General features: G+C 46.8%; 1 protein-coding gene across 2 annotated transcripts in view; it reads right to left on the bottom strand.

Moving 5' to 3' along the window:
- Positions 1-8,728, bottom strand: part of Tgfb2 (transforming growth factor beta 2) — an 82,842-nt gene extending 74,114 nt beyond the window's left edge. Inside the window, exon 1 of one of the 2 annotated variants that reach the window (XM_005082438.4) lies at positions 7,105-8,728. In XM_005082438.4, coding sequence (XP_005082495.1) covers positions 7,105-7,450 — 346 coding nt within the window. In that variant the 5' untranslated portion in view covers positions 7,451-8,728. The remainder of the gene's footprint in view (positions 1-7,104) is intronic. The other variant, XM_005082439.4, reaches the window with a different exon arrangement.
- Between the last annotated feature and the right edge of the window lie 12,472 nt (positions 8,729-21,200).

The raw sequence follows: 21,200 nt of genomic DNA, 5'->3' as shown, positions 1-21,200 counted from the left end.
AATTCTAGCACCCAGGAGGCTGAAGCAGTAAGAGAAAGAGTTCAAGGCTAGCCTGGATTACATATCCTAAAGTCTGGCCTGCATATTAAGATCCCATATTTACCACACAAACAAGAAAAGTAATAGTGTCTGTTTCCTGGATCTCTGTATTAAGCCACTGTTATCATCAGAGAGCAAAGCCTTTATGTACAGAACATGTCATGGATACACTGACATCTGTATCCTCAGATGTCAAAATGGAAATGCTAGGTCAGCTTCCGAGGGTGACTTATGAAGATTAAATGAGGCCTGTGTAAATATTTCAAGCCAGTCCTGGCACACGGAAGGGCCCAGTGAAGGTTTATTTTCTTCTTGTCCACATCAGTATAATTCTCTAAAAGTGTAGAACCAGGAAAGGACCCCATGCTGCCTCAGCCCTGATGTTTAAGGGGAGCAGCCTTTATCTCCAGGTTTCCTGGCACAGGTCATTTCGGAGGTTCAGTCTTGCTCAAGAGGCAATGCTCACTCACTGGACATTTACTAAGCACAGGCAATGTGCTAAGAACAGAGAGCAATCAGGGCATCTATAGACCCAACCAAGCAAAACATTGAAAGGAGACAGAAATAAGAAGCAAACAGTGGGGTCAAGATCTTGGGGGGTGCCAGTTACATGCATTCAGAATAACCAAAGATGGTCTCTCATGGGGAACTTCATCTATAAGAGTCTTCAAAGATAGTAAAAGACCTAGTTGAAGAGGCAGCATACATACACAAGGCCCTGAGGTGTGAAAATGTTTGGAAAAAAGGCAAAGGGAAAAGGTTGTCAGAATGTAGTGTTCAGAGATTTGGTAGTGGGTAGGGCTGCACAGGAAGAAAGCAGAGCTTTCTAGACCCTTAAAGGGTCTAGAGTCCTAACTACTTAAGAGAGCTGAGGTCTAGAGGCCACCTGAGAAACAAGAAGGGTGAACATGGGAACTGGATCCACTGGGTGAAGCTTCTACGGAATGATGTGGGGATGCCAGGACGTCCCAAGACAGCCCCAGTGGTGCCTGGGGCATCACGTTTAAACACCGCTAAAATCCATGCCTCATAAGCAGTGGAGCAGTAGAATTAACTGGACTAATCCTCCCTCTCGAGCGAGCGGTGTGTGAAACAGTGGCACATCTATTGTCAATGACATTTGCAATCCAGGGAATAACGAATGGCATGCATGGGCCTACTAAGTGCCAGAAGCTGCCCAGGGCTTCTTCACACAGGAGACCCCTGCAATCTGCTCAAGCAGGCGGCTCGGTGTAAAATGTGAAGGTCTGCCACGTCTCACAAATACTGCAGAGAGCTAGACAGGGATGGACACAATGGTTTGACCTCCCTACAGAGAGATGCCTGCCGTCTTGACCGGCAAGGGGCAACTTGGATTGGGAGCCAGGAGTCGAGGAGGGTTTGAGGTGGAGTCAAGGCCATCCAGACCCACACAGGAAGCATGGTGTTGAGAAAGTAGTCAGACAACCCACTTCTGGCTGTCTGAGGTTAGAAAAGAAACACCCACCAACCCAAGGCAGCTCGAGGTTAGAGCAAGACACAAATCTCTTCTAAACAAAAGGTGGAAGTAAACCTTTTGGTCTAAGCAAGCCGGTCCCCGAATCCCTGACATGTTATTGAATGTAAATTAAAATACCTAGAGAACAATGGATTCTTGGGTTAGCTACTATCTCTGTTTAAAATATATTAAAGAGCAGAACATGAGCACACCAGATGCTTTTAGAAATGACAACAGAAACATCTGTTTATCTCCGCCGGAGCCACATGTGGTCAGGCTGCAGGGAATCTGCAAAGTGGATCCCTTGCTGAGGCTGAAGGATGGACGGACCGGAAATGCGAGGAGGACCGCAGAACGGGGCTCCAGGCAGGCACCTGCTTGCTGCCCACCTCACTTGGGAACGTATGCAGGAGATGGCAGGAGCTGTGGGGAACGACCTGGGCCTTCTCCCAGGTTCCTCCACCCTGCCTTCCCGAACCTTCTAGAACTGCAGCCTCAACTGTGTTGTAATCTCTGGGCAAAGGCCCCGGAGTCACTGACCTCCTCGATTCTAACCCAGATTTGACGTGGGTTCAGCAGTGAGTCATTAGCCCTTCTTTAACATCTCCATTTCCTCTAGGAAAAACGATTTGTCATTCTTTCATATCTTTACACGGAAGGTGCCTGAGGAGGTTACATCAGCATCCTTCCACCAAGAAGACAACTTTCAAAACCTGCGTCTCCTCGCCTTGACCACGGGGGGCGCTGTGGAGACCCAGAGGTGCGGCTAAGTGGACCACACCTGCTCTTTAATCTTGGGGAACCCCAGTCTTTAAAACATGGAGGTCTACTCAGGAGAGGGGACAGCCTCACTTGGCAACAAAAACCACCTGCCCGTTTCAGCTGTAAACCGTGTTTTAATTTGAGGTTTCTCTCACCTAGCCTGCAAAGTAAAAATGAAGGAAATCGTGAAGGAGGGGAATGCAGAGGAACTCAAGTGTAACCACTGTTAGGCATTAGAGGTAGTGCTGGCCACGATGCAATAAAAAGAGGGAATTAGAGTCTGGCCTGTTGTGCATTAATAACAGTCATTGTGGAAGTCAAGAGGTCTAAGCCAGTCTTTACCCTCCTTCCTCTCTCTGACACATATTCATATATAAACACACACAGACAAGCGTTCAGGAGAGAATATACATCCACTGTGTTCTGTTAACACTCTCCTTCATTGGGCAGTTGGCCTAATAGACCAGCAATCTGTATATAGAAAGACGGATTCATGGATAGAATACTAAGTCACATTCCCCAAAACTATCGTGTCGTTGGTACATCCCACAATCTCACTTGGAAAACTACAGGGGTACCAGAAAAGGAGAACTGCTTAGTGCTAAATGCTTACCCTTCGTGTGAAACCATTACAAAGGAAACCTAGCTCTGATTTTTCCAGGCTATATTCTTCAGGTCACCTAATTCTAGGAGATAGAATAAGACAACATGGCTGTCTGCTTCCTTTGCTTGCCCAGGCTGCAGATTCACTCTTCATTAACACAAATTGGAAAATCCAAGATAATTTCCCTATTACCTTTTTTTCTATGTGTTGACTGGCATCTGACTGATATTGACGGGCATTCCTAGTAAATGAGGGACCAACCCTGCTACTGAAGGTCAATGAATGGGAAACTTGATTGTCTCTAATGTAGGAGCTTCAATATCACAATCAGAAAGTATATGCCACACACAACAGCCTAGTCCATATTCTATTCTGATTATTCCCTATTTGATGATTTTATTCTATTATCTTTTGATCACAAAGATACTTTCTTGTTGCTATTACTTTTAAAATAGTACCAGGAGCAGAATTCAGTAGCCCAAGCTAGACACCAGAGAACTGTGGCTTCCCTCCATGGGCACCATTGAAATTTGAGGTTGGATAATTCTCTGGTATATGGAGAAGTTGGGTAGGCTGCCCTCTTCATTGTGATAGGCTAGAAATATCCCTGGCTTCTAGCTAATGAAGATCAGCAGCAGCAACACCCCACCCAGGACAATGAAAACTGTTTTCAGACATTGTCAGTTGTCACAGCAGAAGCAGTATGGAGAGGACAGCAGGGGGAGGGAAGGGCAGGGTACAAGCCTGCCAGAGTTAGACCTATAACATGCGCCTGCTTTGCTGTGAAGAAAACAGAGGGGAGCCAAGCACGCCGTGAACTCCTGAAGCCCCAACACTAGGGAAGGTGAGGCCCAAAGGTTACAAGCTGGAGGATGACCTAGACTATACCACAAGTTTTAAAGCCAGCTTGAGCTGTATCCTGAGGCCTCATCTTAACAAACAAGGTTTGGGATACAACCCAGTGGTAGGAATTGCTTCCTCGAAATACAAAGGCCTCAGATTTAAACAAACACAAATAAGCAAAAGAGAAACTTCCTTTTCCCTCACCACATCTCTACAGGTGTGAGTATCAATTTAGATTCTTCTTAGATGTAGCAGAGTCGATTTTTCAGAACTTCTAAAGCCTTGTACATCGCCTTTTGAACAGCTGCACCTTGAACTTCAAAGGGATAGTCAAACTGTCCACCATCAACTAAGTTCTACTGGGTCAGCAATCAGTAAACTACAGCCCAAATCCACTTCGAGTCTTAAACTAACAGTATGCGAAAAGATCAATATGAAGAAATTCAAAACTAATCAGATCTCTTCTTTAAATGTTGACATAGTATTATTTATATCCCCATAAATACATTCTTGGCTAAAATTCATACTAGGAGCTTGGCACCTGGCCAGTTCTATTAATATCTACTTTATTTATACAGCACACTTGGCCAAGGATAATATTTAAGACAAAGTATGCCTGAGGGCATATACAATATCTCTTATATTTTCACTTTTAAATCTCCACATTGCTAAAAATATTGAGTTTGAACTTTATAAAATGTCCCACCAAGGGCTATCAACCATCTGTAGTGATATATAGTCACCAAGTATAATTAGGGCATATTTGTAATACTTGAGTCGAAGTCACTCCCTGAACACTAATAAGTTGGTGGAGGGAAAAAAAGTAAAGAAAAAAGAAGTGGCGATCTTTCCCATGCCTTCCTCTATGCACTTATGGCCCCTCTTCAGATTCACTGCAAGACATAACAGGTACATGCTTCCTTTGGGACACCACAGTGACAGCCTAGTCCCCAGTCAGGCAGACAATGCCAAAGGGGAGAAGCTGGCATCTAAGCCACCCATAGCTATATAGCTATACTTCCAGTTTTCTTTGCTTTAAAAATGCAATGGAAAGATTTTCTTTTCTTCTCCTTCTTCTTCTTCTTTTTTTTTTTTTTTTTTTTTTGGAAGCTCTCACTATATTCCAGGACTTTCTAGTTCTGGAAAATCAGTTAACCTACTTTCTATAAAATTATCCACAGTCCCTGTGCAGTTGTGTTGAATCTACTATTAATACAACATCCTACTCCTAAGAGTCTACACTGGACACACAGTTCCTTAAATCTCTATTTCTCATGTGAAAATATGAAGGCATCCGTGTGTATAGTGTGTGTATGTGTCCATGCACAAGTATGTAGTCTTTAGGCATTCATGCATTTGGAGGTTCAGGGATGGGCTGGAGATGAGAATCCACACATTAATCTTAGATGGCACTGTCGAATCCTCCTGATAAGCTGAGAATATTTCTGCTTTGTTCATGACCATGGCCCTGGGTTGTCCTGCTCACCTTTACCCACCAGACTGAAGTGCTACCTCCCTCAACACCTAGGCAATGTGAGACTGCATCTTCTGTCTTTGCAAACACCCAGGCAGCTAATCTGAGCTTTTGCATGTAAACACATAAGGAGGTGTTATTCGGCCCCATATAGCATACCTGTCTGTCGCAGAATCAAGGCACACATGCGGGAGAAAGCTAACTGACTCAACCCTTTGCTCAGCCTCAATGGTTCTGGACTGAATTACAATGCACTCTCTTCCCTCGCCATGCTGTGGCTCCATCCCAGATAGAAAGTCTTATTTCCCAGGGGGTGATAAACAGGGCGGTGAAAGTGTCACCACTGCGGTGGTAAGAGCCATAATTATAATAATAAAATTATCCTGCTGGGCAGGGTTCCCTGCATCTGTTACTCCATGAAGCAGCAAGAGACTTTACAGGGTAAGAAAAGTGACCAGAAAGAAAGAGTGCAGGCAGACACATGGGTAGACACTCTGAGGACACCCAGTACAAGACAAGGCAAGTCCAATAGGGGTGGCTCGTCAAACTAAAAATAAATATTAGAAGAGAAAAGCACAGCCCTGCAATTCTAACTTCTGGGATAAAATTACCAAGATGGCTGCGTTATCTATTTAGGCAAGACATCGGCTTCACAAAGGCAGCCAGCGAGGATATAGGCATGAAAAGGGAGGAGAGAAAGGGTCAGCGTCAGCCAATGAAAAGTTTATGACCGGGACTTGGAACACAGGGATGCTGAAGTTTTTAGTTTTCTTTTAGTGTTTCTTCCTGGTGTTTAACCCTCTCAGGTAATCACTCGGTGCTGTGCTGCTGCAGTCACAATCTCCTTTCTCCCTGCTTTAAAGAACTCTGAAATAAAACTACACTTCTTCCCTTTCCCCCAAAGAGCTCCACAATAAATCACAGCTACTGTATGCCAGCTGTATTGAGGACAATGCTCGCTGGGAGACGGTAAAAATGCCAAAAAAAAAAAAAAAGCAGCTGTTTTTCCTAAATTCGATCTCGGAATGCTCAAGAGTCCCTGCTGCTTAAGAAAGTGCAGGAGCAGAGTTCAAGGTTGAAAAAGATATCAGAGAATCCCCCAAGAAAAAACGTCCTGCTCTAGAAAAACAGAACGGGAAGTGAAAGCTACTCAGCCCAGTTAGAATCGTATTTATTAGTCCTTTCTACTCTCCACGTGAGGTCAGAAAAGGACTTGGCTACACGGTTTTGCGAGGGGAGGGGGGTGGGAAAACACCCAGAGAGAGCGATAGTAGATCGAGGTTATTAAAGGGTTGCTTTCAGCGCCCCCCCCAACACCCCGCAAGCGGCGCTCTCGCAACCCTGCTTGGTGTTGGGGATGCAGTGAGAAACAATAGCAAAAGCTTGGGGAGCCCCCAAATAGGTCAGTACGGGAAGGGGGTGCCTTTGGGAAGGCTAGTTTGGAGGCACTTCTTTTTTTTAACTCTTTGCGCACCGGTTGGAGGACACCTCCACCCCTACCCCAGGCCATCCAGCAAAGAAAACAAGTTGATCACAGTCCCCCAGCCTAAAGTCATCTGGGAAGCACTTTCTTTTTGACAGAAGGGAGCTGACTCCCTAGTTGGTGGGCCAGGGAAGAGGGAGAAAACCAAACGTCTTTAAAAAGGACTGGGGCGTTTGAGGAAGGGAATTATAGAGAAAAAATAAAATAAAACATAAGGTGAAGATTTGTAAAACTGCGGATCTCCATCCCACGACTGGAAAAGAGATGGAAGGAGCGAAGGACAGAATGGAAAGGAGCCGATCCGGACTTGGGGACCTGGAGAAGAAAGGGCGAACGCCTAGGGCTGCTGTGGTTCTGAGGAGCTCCGGGCCAACCTTAGACTCGGGGATGGAGAAGGCGAAAACCATGGAAACTGTACTTACTTTCAGAGGGGAAGTGGGACGGCATGTCGATTTTATAAACCTCCTTAGCGTAGTACTCTTCATCGCTCCGCTCTCGCTCGCAGGCGGCTGCCCTCCGGCTTGCCTTTTCCTGCAGTAAGTCCCTGGTACTGTTGTATATGGAAATCACCTCCGGGGGGACCTCGTCCGGCTCAGGATAGTCTTCCGGGGGGCTGGTGAGCTTCAGCTTACTCAGAATCTGCCCGCGGATGGCCTCGATCCTCTTGCGCATAAACTGGTCCATGTCGAGGGTGCTGCAGGTAGACAGGCTGAGCGCCACCGGGACCAGATGCAGGAGCAAAAAGGTTCTCAGCACACAGTAGTGCATGTTTTTAAAAGGTGGAAACGTCGTTGGTGTTGTTGTTTAAAGTAAGAAAAAAGTATATATATATATATAAATATAAAGAAACCAATAATTCTCAAAGCGGGTCAGGTAAAGTTTTTTTCTTGTTTGTTTGTTTGTTTGTCTTTTAATGCGAAACTTTTGCAAAGCAATCGAAAGTCAGTGCCCAATAGAAAAATGTCCCTGGCTGGGACTCCTTTAAAAAAAGAAAATGCAACGCGTTCCCAACGTGGAGATGTTACTATGCGATGCTCAAGGGTGTGGGTAGGGGCTCTCACTTTGAGGAGTAAGGTTTGTTTTTCCCCTGGAAGGGCGGGGGTGAGTGTGTCAGGCTAGGGTGCGGAGTGGCGGATCTGAACTCGGATCCTTCGGCCAAAAGGGAAGAGACGAGAAGGTCCTGGGGCTGGCAGGAGAGTGCAGAGCGGCAGCCGGGGCTGCGCCGGGCTCTAACTGAGATGTTCAAAGACCGAGCGGCTCGGCCCTGCCTTCCACACGTGTGTGGACGAGTGTGCGTGTGGATGTGTGCGCGCGTGCGTGTGCGCGCGCCGAGGGCGAGCTTGGCAAGCCGCGGGAAGGCAGATGCGCCCCGGCGCGGCTCACTCGGGGCCTCGGTGGGGGTACTGTCCGCCCCGGAGATCCTCCGAGGCCGGAGCAGGCAGCGACGATCCCGCTCCTGTGGCCGCGCTGTGGCCTACACCCGGCTGGGTCGTTCCACGTTGCAGCCGCCGCTGATGCCTGCAAAGGGGGCTAGCCTCCAGCTCCGTCCTGCAGATCCTACTTCTCTTGCTCCGGGCGGCCACAGGGCGACAGAGACCGGCCACCTTCTTCACCCCTTGTGGAACAACACCGCCTCCTGGGCGCGTTGGCCGCGGGGCGCCTCGGAGACTCCCACCCTTCCCCAGCCTCTCCTGGCTTCCAGCAAGTTTGCACTTTCTCAGTTAGGGTAAGAAGGTACTAGCCGCCCTAAAGTAGACCTCTGCTGATACCTACTCCTCTCTGTAGCCGGGTTGCTCCAGAACGGCTCCTGAAACCCTGACGCTTCTGCCCTTCATCCCTGTCCCCTGCCCTGCGGCTCAGCTCTCTGCTCGTTCTCTCACTCTCACGCCCTGGCTCTCTGGCCGGCAGCTCCGGCAGCTCCGCTCCGAGCAAACCTTCTGCTGCCAGCAGATAACATCACGATCCTGCCCGGAGCAGAGATTTATAAGTGCTCCCCAAACCACGTGTTTGCCTTCAACAAAGTGACGCGCTAGGATTACAGTCAGAAGTCCTCTGTTCCTAAGACCGTGAGCTCTTGACCGTTGAGGGGGTGTGGAAAGGGGGACGGCCCGTGGGGGAGGGCGATTGGCGAGGGAGATCTGCAGCAGTCCTGTCTGTGATAACCGAGGACTGTCTGTGGAGGGACAGCCAGCTAAGCATCTCCTTTCTACACGGTGGGGCTCATTCATTCGCAGGCTCCCTGATTTTTATTAGTCTGTTTACAGCCTAGCCTTCTGTTTGTCTGTGAACTAGCAAACTAGCAGAAAACAGATGCACCCCTTCCACCCAATGATGCTGTTTCCTTCTTCCTGTGAGCCTGCTTCCTGTATGGCTTGCTCCCTTCTCCCGAGACAGGTACTGTCCCCCCACCTTTCCTGCCCACAGCAGACACACAGGACACCTGGATTTAGATGTTTGATGTCTACTGTTACACAGTACTCGTGGTCCTGACATTTTCTACACCAACCTAGATGGATTCCAGAATCATTCTTGCCCGTTCCTTTTTCCCTTCACCTTTAGTCAAAGTCAACATTTCAATTTTAGCAACGACTCTGTGGCTACACTGACTAGACAGATAATTTAAACTGGAAACTCTGTTGAGTGTTCCCCCAAAGTCGAGGTCTCTGTATCATTTCCTGGTTCAGTCATTCCCTTGTCCAAAAAGAACCACACCTTTAGGGATGCGTGCAGTAGCTGTGTGTGGGAGGGACTTGTATTATTAATAGAGGGAGATGGGTAAATAGTGATGTTAGTTAGCATGAAGAGTATTATTTACACTTCACAGACAAGGAGACAGAGGCCATAGGAAGTGAAGTCCCTTGGTGCAGAGAACAGGAAGTGATAGGCCTGAACTTGGCAGGGACTGCCCGCTGCCTGAGTTCTCTCTCACTATGCAATTCTAAGAGACCCCAGTCCCAGAACAACTGACGACCAGGGACTCCGAGGTCAAGTCATTGTGGGTGATTCAGAAGTCTACTTCCCTCTCACAGAACCAAGGTTCCCACCGGTACAGTCTATGTTCTAAGCATCCTGCACAAAACTTTGTAACTCTTTGATGCTCTCTCCACCCACCTTGAACACAAAATTCCTCTACTCCACTGGCCCCGTAAAATCCTGGAATGAATGATTCCGCAAACTATATAGAAACCCCCATCATCGGCAGACTTCTTCAGCGTCAGCCTCAGATGGAAACAGCTCTCCGGGTTGGACAGCAGTCTATGACCCTGTAAGCTGGAGTAGAACCGGTCAAGAGCTACCACTGGCTGCCGGTTTCATCGGGGGTGACATCTGTGAGTGCCACCTTAGTCCAGCTGCATAGAGAAGACACGGAGGAGGGCCAGTGCCACTTTGGAATACAGGGGCTTGTTGGGGGTGCTGCCATAATCTACTAAACACCTAAGGCTTCCCCTGCAGGCAGTGAGCATCTCACCGGGTGCTGGGATTGGCTTGGGGAACAGGCATAGGCACATCTTAGGTCTGATGCAGATAAGGCCATGGGCAGAGCAACAAGGCCCTGTGTTAACATGTATTCCATGCAGACATGCACCCCTGTCATCAACACTACACTCCAGCCCTATACCCCTTAGGTCTGAGAAGGGATGTCTTCCTAAAAGGCTCCTGTAGTTTCCCCAAAGCCCAGGAGGTGACAGGCACCTTTGGGGATGGGCAAGCATAGTGGCCCAAGTCAGCAGAAGAGGGAGCCTCTCTGCCTTACAGGAGAGCAGTTCTCAAGAGCTGTGCTGGTTACCACAAAGGAATCCCGTCCGTCTTCGGCAGCTCTCAGGCCTTTGCTTCCCCATAGTCAGGAAACAAAGCAACCATATCTATTGGGCTGTCTGGTGAAAGAGCACACTGTGTATAGCATCTGCAGAACCTCAGTGCTCCAGAGGACCATCCATGAGTTCCTGTCACTGTGGCTCGTGAACCTAACAAAATTACTCAGAGGCTCTGTTTACTTCATGAGCCAGGGGAATGGGAATCTACGCTGAAGGGTATAGTGAGGACTCATTATTTAGGCATAGAAAGTGTTTAAGTGAGGAATCATTACTTAGGCATAGATGCGTTTATAATCAGGTGGGGCCTCGAGTCTGCTCGCTGAACTTTAGCTGCTGTACTCTTAGCATTTCTCCATGCAGTCAGGGGTCACTGACAAGTATGTCTATGTCTGGTCTCCCCCTTCTTCATCAAGTAGAACCTAAAATGGGTCAGGGAAGGATCCGTATGAATCTGCTTCATGGTCACACATGCCTTGTTTTAAAGTTCACGGTAATTTGGCCCTCCATAATTGTAGAATGAACAGCTAAATGCACGCTTTTGATGAAATGCAATAGGAATGTGCTATCAAAGTTCAGTTAGGCATTCAACATAAAGGTCTCTTAACACCCTCAAGTGAGAGGTTTGGTTTGTAGGCCAGAGGTTGAGGGGTGAGGAAGGAGCTGCTCCAACAGCAGCCCCGACTATTCACACATGGGTCTGTTACCCACTTCAGTCATGTGGAGTGCCTCAAAACAAAACTGCTCGGGCCTGTCCTGGCGTCTGTCCTTCGTGTCACAGCAACAGCCCGACCTGCGACCTCCTTCCTCTCGACAAAAAGAATCAACTTATTTAACAATTCTGAAAGCTTTCTTGGTGCCTTCTAGCATTAGAAAACAAAAACAGGAAGTGGGGGAAACACACGGAGCTGAAGAACATTTTTTCATCATCAAATTATGACAATAAGTATAAGAATAATCCTTTTCCATTCTTACTTGCAACTTAGATCTTTACAGTCATTTATCTGTGTATGTGTGCATGCTATGGCACACCTGTGGAGGTCAAAGGGTAACTCCCCTACCGTTCTTTCTACCGTTGGGGCCATTTTACCACTCTGTGAGCTAATCTGTGATTCCACAATTTAAAAACAGTGCTCGGTCCATATCAGTCCCCCCGCCCCCAGGACAAGTGTACATTTTAATAAACAAGTCTAACTGTGGACTTACAAGTTCTCTGTAGAATAATAAAATAATAAAAGGAGCCACGGAGATGGCTTAGTCAGTAGCCTTGCAAGTGTGAGGACCTGAGTTTGATGCCCAGCACCTCCATAAAAGCTAGATGTTGTAGTGTACCGTGCAGCCCCAGTGCTGGGAGACAAGACTGCACCAGTGAGCTTCACGTTCAAAGGAGATCCTAGCTTAAAAATGGAGGGTGGAGGGGAAGAGATAGCGGAAGGCATCTAACACCAACCTCTGGCCTCTGCACACAGACAGACAGACAGACAGACAGACAGACACACACACACACACACGCGCGCGCACACACAAAAGAGAGAGAGAGAACAACAATAACCTATTACTATTTTATTTGGCACCTATAGTCTGATCTCAGTAAGAAGTGATGAGACACCGGCAGGGAACAAGAAGAAAAGGCCTTACAGAGAGAGACCTGTGGTCGAAGGGTAATGGTTAAGTTTAAGCGGTTAAAAAAAGGAAAGGCAGAGCCCAGGCTGTCTTACAGAACTCATCAGTATGTGCTAACAATGGCCCAGGCCAGTCACACCTCCTATCAGTTTGGGGATCCTTCCATCAAGACACAGGAGCCCAGTAGCCTGGACTGCCATCCCTCCACAGGTTTCTCCAACGTCTAGCGATGCCTCTAGTTTCTTGACTCTGGTGAAATCCATCCAGTGAGATGGCATTTAACAAGCAGCATAAGCCCGCCATGCTGATGCTGAGATGCAGGGCAGCAGCAGAATCCCCGCTCCTGCTTCTGTTATACGCCACGGTGTGGCCACAGAGAGCCTGGGCAGAGCCAGGGCACTGGGGGAGACGGGCAGAATATCTGGGCCAGATGAAAATGAAAGAAGACATATGACAGAGAGAACAGAGTTAGGGTTCCCATAGCGAGTCTGACAGAATATAAATGGGAGTGTTCTTGTGTGTGCACACGCACGCACACACATGTTCATTTGCACACTGGGTGCTTGTGTGTAGAGGTCAGAAGACAACTTCTGGTCATTACTTAGGCTCTGTTCACTCTTTTTTTGAGACAAGGTATGTAACTGGCCATGAATTCACTGAGTAGGCTAGGCTGACTGGCAGTGAGCCCCAGGGACGCTCCTGCTTCCACATTCCCAACACTGAGATTATAAACACATCTGTCATACAGGACCATGTATAATTTCAATGTGGAGTTGAGGGATCAAACTTAGGTCCCACTGCTCACAAGGCAAGGCCTTCACTGACCGAGCCCCATCTCCACAGAGTCCAGATGGGAGTATTTTTAAGATGCCTAAGTGGTAGATGAATCTGTCATCGTTCACCTCAGGGGGCATCAGACTGTACAACTCTACTAGCAAAAGCACCAAACTAAACCTCAAGCAGCTTTGTCTTTCTACTGCTTCATTCTGCAACTTGAAAACACGGAAATAAAGCAGAAAACATAGGACAGCAGCACTTGCATAAAAAGAAAACCTCTTTGTGGCTTTTATGGGTGATGGGAAAACTGGTAAGTGTTGTAAGAAGTAAAAGTATATGTTAATAAGCATTTTTGAAAGTACAACTAGATAGATGGCTTTCAGAGTCTTGACTATAACTCTGGTGACCACTTCAACTCTCAGAAAAGGAAGTTCCAGAACTTATAGACTTAATGAAGGCTCCTAGCAATGGAATTTACCCCATATTTATCACACAAATCCAGGGACTCTGGGAAGAAGATGCAATTCATAAATGCACCCAGCACCAGGGGGCAGGTGCCACAAGGCTGTCCTAGACATCCTGTGAGGGTGGAGCCACTCTCAAACGCTCATCTGTAGGAATGGCTCCGGCTTTCACCTTTTCCGGTTACGGGGACCATGTGACATGTCTCCAGGCCTTGTGTTTGCATGAGCAATGGATTCCCAACATCATTTCACTGTTCCATTTCAAAAACACTTACCCTACAATTTTAGCGGTTCACATAAAACTACAACATCACTGAGGTCCCTAAGAAGTGTGGGTTGCAGGGAAGCCCATCTCTACGTGGGAAGAAAATGGGTAATTGATAAAGAGGAGAAGGCCAGCAAAATGCTTCCGAGGATAACAGCTCTGGCTGGAGAAGCTGGTGGCCTGAGTTTAATCCCTGGAACTTACGCAAAGGTGGCGAGACACTCTACAAAGTTTTTCAAGTTGCCTCCTGACCTTCAGACACTCACTCCGCATGCCCTACAGGGGTGCCACTAACAAGATAGGAAACATGGAGAGTAACAGGCATCGTGTGCATTCGGTGTATTCATAAAAGCACTGTAGAAAGTGGAGAATCGCTTCAGAAATGAGAAGCAGTGCTGCCCATTTCCATGTAACACCAGTACAGGAAATAAGGACAGTAGTGGGGAGGGTGGATTGACTCAAACCCAGCGACCTGAGTTCAAACCCCGAGACCTACACAGTGCAAGGAAAGACCCAGCACCCATAGGTTGCTCTGCCCTCCACACGCTCAATTATAAACTGTAACTTAAAAATATTTAAGTTATGATGATCTTTTCTGTTTAATGAAAGCTGTTCCCCCATAAACCCAGGACTCCTGGAAAGTTAATTTCATACACCTGAAGAGTTGTATCTGAAAATGCTTTATGATGAGTATTTCTATAATTTATAGTTTCTGGATCTGGTCTGTATGTCTTTTTAAAAACAACGACATCTTTACAGTTCCTAAAAAATGGCAAGCTATCCATCAACTAAAGAAAGAAATCAAACCCAACAGTATGTCACGGTGACCTGAGCCTCAGTGGCTGGGAAAGGACCTTACAGATGACAAGGTCTACTTGCTTCTTGGAGAAATCCGTCTTGGGATTGCATGTTGAGTGGGGTCATTAGTGAACACACTGTTCTAGGGTCAGTCTGGCTATCTAACCTGCTGTAACAATTTATTCCATGCCAGTTATTCTCATGTAGAAAGCAACTACTCAATTTGTGGGAGAGAGTAATTCCCTCAGAGGACTCAATGCCAGCAGAAACTCTGCCACCTGGGGGACAGTAGTGGTATTTTACAACTCCCTCACAGCTAACTACACCTGATAGGACATCATATTACTTGTCTAGTATGAATCCCTTTTAAAAACTAGCACACTTGACACTTTTCAACTCAAGGATGCTTTTCTATTACTGCACTTGAAGTAAGAATTACAGGTTTTAAAGTTAACATTTTAGAAAACACTCTTGGGGCAAGAGATTTGGCTTAGTTGGCAGAAAGATTGCGTAGCATTTGGGAAGCCCTGAGTTTGCGGCTGAGCAGGAGATAAAAAGGTTGTGTTGGGGCACATGGGTCATCCCAGCACTCAGGAAACAGAGGAGGGAGGATCAAGAGTTCAAGACCATCCTTATGTTGAGGCTAGCCTCAGCTCCATGAAACCCTGCTTCAAAATCAACAAAAAGGCCTTGATCAACAACAACAGGACATCCTAAATTATGCTCGAGTCAGCTGTTACGTACTAGATGCTAACACCTTCTTTATAAAGCATAACAAAAATGCCAGCCACTGGGTTAAGCAAAAGGCAATCCACTGCATCTCAGTCCTAAGATCATGGGTGCCAGACAACACCCAGATAACCAAAGTACAAACTCTGAATTATCAGACTTGCTCAGGCTTCTCCAGCAACTGACCTCAATGACCAAAACACACCCCAGGGGTGAGAGAACTCAAAGCAGCCACTGCCATGAGGAACAGCATCTCTTGTTACTTAGTGTGAGTGTGTCTCAGACCATCTCATGTGCACGTCACACTCAGAACCAGTAACTTAAAACATGCTCTGTTCTCTAGAACCCAACTTGCTCTGAGACATTTGTAGCAGCTAGCACAGCAGGCATCCTTCTCCACAGGGGACGTTTAAAGACACTGGAAAGTAGCAAGCCCTGTTTATACTGTCTTGATTCCTCTATATACATACCTATGGCTATTGTGTACAATTAGGTTCAGCATATAATTAAAAATAATTACTAAAATATACTGCAATAAATGTAGTCTAGAAGTAGTTCACCTTTTGCAACCCCTGTTATCTTCCTAAGTCAACAACTTCACCTTTTCATAAAGGAAGCCTTTCTAACAGACGCCCTTTGGCACGGAATGCCAGCATCCACTATTGCATTTGCCATTGCTAGGGTTATTTGAATACAAGCACTGCAATATAATGGCCAACATGGCCACTCCTGGGTTGGTAGTATATACCCAGCAGGTACAGTGGACAAAAGGCTGATTCATTCTCAGGTAGTAGGATCATGAACATTCTCTTGCACTGCTCAGAACAGCACAGGGACGATTACTGAAATTTTCCATTTGGTACTTTTGAAACGTGGTTGTCCGTGGGTAACTGAAATTACAGAAGGCATAATCATGTTAAAGAGGACTGCAATAAACCAAGAACACAGGTGTCCACTTAAAAACCTGCTTTCACTCATCAAAAGGCACAGGGAAGCAGGAAGGGAGTAGAGAAAGAGTCAAGCTTCCTTGTTTCATGTTCCCCTGGGGTAACCAACTGGTCAACCTGCTGAGATGAACCCTCCTTCCCTTTTCTCACTAAGAAGAGACAAAGACTTGGGTACCTCAACAAATATTAGTATTTCTCAATGTAAAGCTTGTCTTCTCAGACTCTGAAAAATCAGCCTTACAAAAGATCTCACTGTTATTATCTATCTCTAATATATCTGACATTAAATTTTCACTTATTCTATCCATGACATTTTCTGTGACATCACTGGTATGTTTTCATGTCTTCAGTGGTCATTCTGAATGGGAGAAATATGCGATTTTTCAAGTAATGTTAACACCCTCAAATCACTGAATTTTACTTGGTGTTTGATCTGTTAGAATCAATTCTAAGACACAGCATTTCCTGTAAGTGGGATCTTGACCTAAAAGGGACTTCTGGGGAGAATAAGTACTGGCAATGCTGGCATCTCGGGAAACGTCTTCTGCACGTATGCCACTTACTGTAAGGCCACACACTTGAGGGTCACAGTGTCGTGTGCAGCCTGGCTGCTTCTCATACTGCTGCCCTTGTGGAGGATAACAACACAGTGACCCTCTTGGATCTGAGCCTCGCTTACACACTCAGAGAACCCCGTGCTATTGTACAAAGACAAATATTATTGTGTAGATGTTATGCTTCCACTACCCAGTATTTGGGGATAACTGCTGTGTCTGGCTGCCGACCTGCTGCTTTGGAGCTGATGTCAACTCACTGTTTATGTCCTTTCCATGGCGGGGTGTGCTCTCTGCCTAAGACTGGTCTGACTCTACAAAGGAAGAGGCAACTGTCTAGTAGCCTGACCAACAGCTGCACGGCCACCCACGCACACACAGACACAGCTCTCAGCTGTCTCTCCTATGAGCCCAGTTAGTCCTGACCCCATACAATTTTGGTGTTCCCACTTTGATGTTTATGAACCGATTGCATTAAAAATGCAGTATAATGATTCCAGGGTTAGAGAAACTGTTATTTATACAAAATGTGGTTAACACCTCATCATTTAAACTGGCTGGGCTAATAACACCCACTGTGTTGTTTTCTATTTCCCCTCAAGTCCTAACGTTTGCTCTGGCAGCAGGTCCAGTATGCACTGGGGCAGGAAGGAACCCTTGATAGCTAAAGGCATTTCCCGAGGAAGCTTCCAAGGAGGGATCCAGATGCAGACGGAGCTCTGCTTAAATGGTGTCTAGCATCAGGGCCAGGAAGAACCTCAGTGGTACACCATAACCTACCCATGCAGCGTATGGTGACAAGACTTTAAGTACAATGTAATTCTAAAACCTTACTCATGTTAAAACTATTTGTTATTAACAGTGACCTAACACTTACGGGCAATAGCTGCTCCACAACCTTTAATTGCGTAACAGTGTGTGCAACATGCTATTTCAAAGTATGTGCCCCAAACTGGACAGCACAATTACTGTGAGAATAGTACTACTTGTATATATGGTGTAAGGTAAGTCAAGGAAGCAAGGGAGCCAGTCAACAGAGATGTGCACGTCACTCCCTCTATGAAGCAGCATGGCCAGGGAAACGTAGAGAAGGAAGCGTTTGTTTGGGCTTATTGTCCCAGAGGGACAGGACTCCATGACGGCTGAGTGGGGGTGTCCCAGAGGGACAGGACTCCATGACGGCTAAGTGGGGGCATGAAGAAAGGACAGGAAGCTGAAAGCTCACTTCCTGAGTTGCAAGCACTAAGCAGAATGAAGCCTGAGTCCCATACTTCCCTCAGCAAGCCTGCATCTCCTAGGCCTCCCCAAACAGCACCACCAGCTAGGGACCTAGCATTCAGATGCTCAGTGGCATTTGGATAATTTTTTATTCAAATCAGCACTGAATATAACTCCAAAATTCACCCCTATTTCAATCAGATTAAATACATATACATGTTGTATGACTTTATTATCTTCAAAGTAGCTACAGGCAGCTTTGAAAATTTTTAATGTAAAATTAAAAATATATTTCATCTGTTATTTCTACCCACAGTGAAAATGGTCACTAACCATCTATCTGTGTCAGTGGCCACCATAGTGGAAGGGGCAGACATATATGGTGTCTGTCACCAGAGTGCCTGGAAGGCACTGGCTTAGGAAACCAGAAGGTGCTATGCTCACTCTGCTGGGATGTCTGCTGACCTGTTGGAATCAGGCTTTCAATGTGCATTCCTGCTGTGACTAGAAGGTGAGAGGGTACGTCAGGTACAACACACAGAGGTTCCCCCTACACCTAAATAAAAGGCCACCAAGGCTCACACTCAGTGAATGAGATGAAAACTTGAGGCCCTCTAAGCTAGAATATACAGACTGGCTTACAGGATCAAGGGTTATTTAAGAAGAGCTAGAATATACTTTGCATCTATGGAAATGTGACTAGCTCCGGGAGCACTCAGCCTTGAGTTCAAACACGTCACCCTTCTGGAGGCCTCAGTGCTCACTGATGGCACCTCCCCTTCCTTAACCTGCACTCAGGTCCCCAGGAGGACGTGTCTAACAGGGCTTAGGAAAGAAAGGCCCGGCCCAAGAAAAGCCACACAGCCCAGCTCTGCTGTAGCCGCCAGTGAGATCCACCTGCCCTGCTGGCCAAACTGTGGACTCCTGTTTGCTTCTAGAAGGAGTGTGAACTGTTTGTAGGTCCAAAATTAAGTTTTCTCTGCCAACTCGCCTCAACTTGAGTAGTCTTTGTGCTCACAATGTGAGTAGGGCTCAAAATCCTCTGCATGGATGACACCCGAGAGGGACAGTGAGGATCGCTCATCTCTGTCGCAGTACATGACTGGGAATGGACACGGCTGGGGCGCAGGATCCTGTCAGATGGGAGAGTGATCGCCAGCAAAACAATGCGGACACACGGCACCAGGAAGTCACGGCCACAGCTTTGCACAGGCTTCTTATTCTAAGGCCCCTAAGTAACAGAAAACCTGACTTCCATTAGAGCAGCTTTTAAAAAGCTGTTGGGGACAGTGCACATATGGGTGCCAACTTCAAGCACTGCTGTTCCTCAGGAGCCATCGCCGTGTTTTCAGACAGGGTCTTCTATTAGGTCATGGGGACCACCGGTTAGGCCAGATTGGCCCTGTCTCTGCCCCCAAAACAGGGATTTCAAACACTTGTAAGTTCTGAGGAATCAAACTTGGGTCCTCCATGAAGCTATTTAGCATTGACTGTGGAGTCTATCCTTAATGTGAGAGAGGAGACTCAACTTCACCACTACCACTTGAAATAACTCCTTATTCTGCTGTGGACACAATCCACACAACCGTGAGCTACCACCACCTCAAACAGCTGCCCCATCAACGCTATCGGGATGTGAGAATTTACTTTCAGATTCTATTAGCTATCTAAGGCAGCAGATGTCAACAGGTAAGTCTCTGAGGTAAAAACCAATCTGTGGCTGGAGAGATGGCCCAGCAGCTAAGGGCACGTGTTGCTCTTGCAGGGGACCTGGGTTTAGTTGCCAATGCCCACATCCTGGTTCACAAGCAATGGGATCCAAGCCTCTCCTGTAGCCTCTGTGGCACTCACACAAGGCACAAACTACATGCAGGCAAAACACGCACAGACGAGACGGAATCAACATACTTTAACACTGTACACTGGCTTCTTGTCAGCACGTTTCTTAAGAAACACCAACGCTGTCTGGTGTGGTGGGAACTGAGACAAGAAATCCCAGCCCAGGAGGTTAAGGCCAGCCTAGGTCACACAGCAATGCTGACCTCTTAAAATGCATCCAAAAATAAAAAGAATTACCACACAACACACATACACACACACACCCAGAGAGGGAGGAAGGGAGGGAGGGAGGGAGGGGGAGAGAAATGGGGGAGGGAGGGAGGAAGGGGGAGAAATGGGGGAGGGAGGGGGAGAATCTTTAAGTCCTTGTTTAAGAATGAAATTCACGTGGCTCCGCACACCGATACTCCAAACACATTCACGGCGCTCCAGTCATGAGAAGGTCCTTCCTATCTATCTCACTTCTGACACTTTATATAAAGCAAACGACCAGAAACTACACAAGCGGAAAGGCTGCCGAGCCTGCAATGGACCACCTGATTTACCCACTCTCTCATCTTTTTACAGAAATGTCACGTTCCTGAGAGACTGCACTTGAGGCGTTTCCTCAGACCTTACAATTTCCCAGCTCTCTCCAGCAAAACACATTGTCTGCGTCTCTGCAGTCTCAATCCACACTTCAGCCCCGAGGCGACGCCATTGGCCTTTGCCTTCGTTAGACATCCATAAACTGCTCTGTATCCATGTGGCCCACAGACGCCCAGAGAGCGGGAGTTTGGTTGATGGCCAGTAATAGATACTCTTGTATACAGATCAATTACCAAAGAGCCCTGCAGCATCCCTCCAATTTCAACACCCCTTTCTTCACTCAGCTCTCTTTGTGACTCTCACTTTTGAAGGGGTAATTTTTAATGATTTAGTTGTATGTGAACAGGTGTTTGCCTGCACGTGTGACTGGCTGTGTGATGGTGTGGGCTGCCATGTGAGGGCTGAGAACTGACCTGAGCTCTCTGGCCGTCACGAGTACTGGATGTCCATGGAGCACAGACACAGATGGGAGCAAAACACCACACATAAAATACATGGAAAACGAACACACAAAAATAACCATGTAACACAATGCTGTCATCTTTAGTCAACGACAGTGGACAGTGTGAGTCTCTCCTCTATAGAAGTCAATGTGGAACCAGATGAGACTTAAAAATCTTAGATGGAGGAGTTTTGATGTATTTAGAAATCCATAGGTCAAACAGAAGCAGGCAATGTATTACAACATCCACCCCCAGGACGCACTTAGCAGCTGGGTGTGGTGGTGCACACCCACAGTTCCCAAGAGGATGGAGTTTCCAAGACAACCTGGGTATCTCAGAAGTCTGACTCTACATATAGATATGCTCTCCTTAGACTTCTCATACACACTGGTTCTGCTTAGGTATTTTGAAGCAAGACAAAAAGACACTAAAGCCTAAAAGACACATGTGTCCACATGACA

The sequence above is a fragment of the Mesocricetus auratus genome, unplaced genomic scaffold (genome assembly GCF_017639785.1).
Source record: "Mesocricetus auratus isolate SY011 unplaced genomic scaffold, BCM_Maur_2.0 Super-Scaffold_100676, whole genome shotgun sequence".
In the NCBI taxonomy this organism is placed as follows: Eukaryota; Metazoa; Chordata; class Mammalia; order Rodentia; family Cricetidae; genus Mesocricetus; species Mesocricetus auratus.
This window is presented reverse-complemented; position numbering and strand designations above follow the sequence as displayed.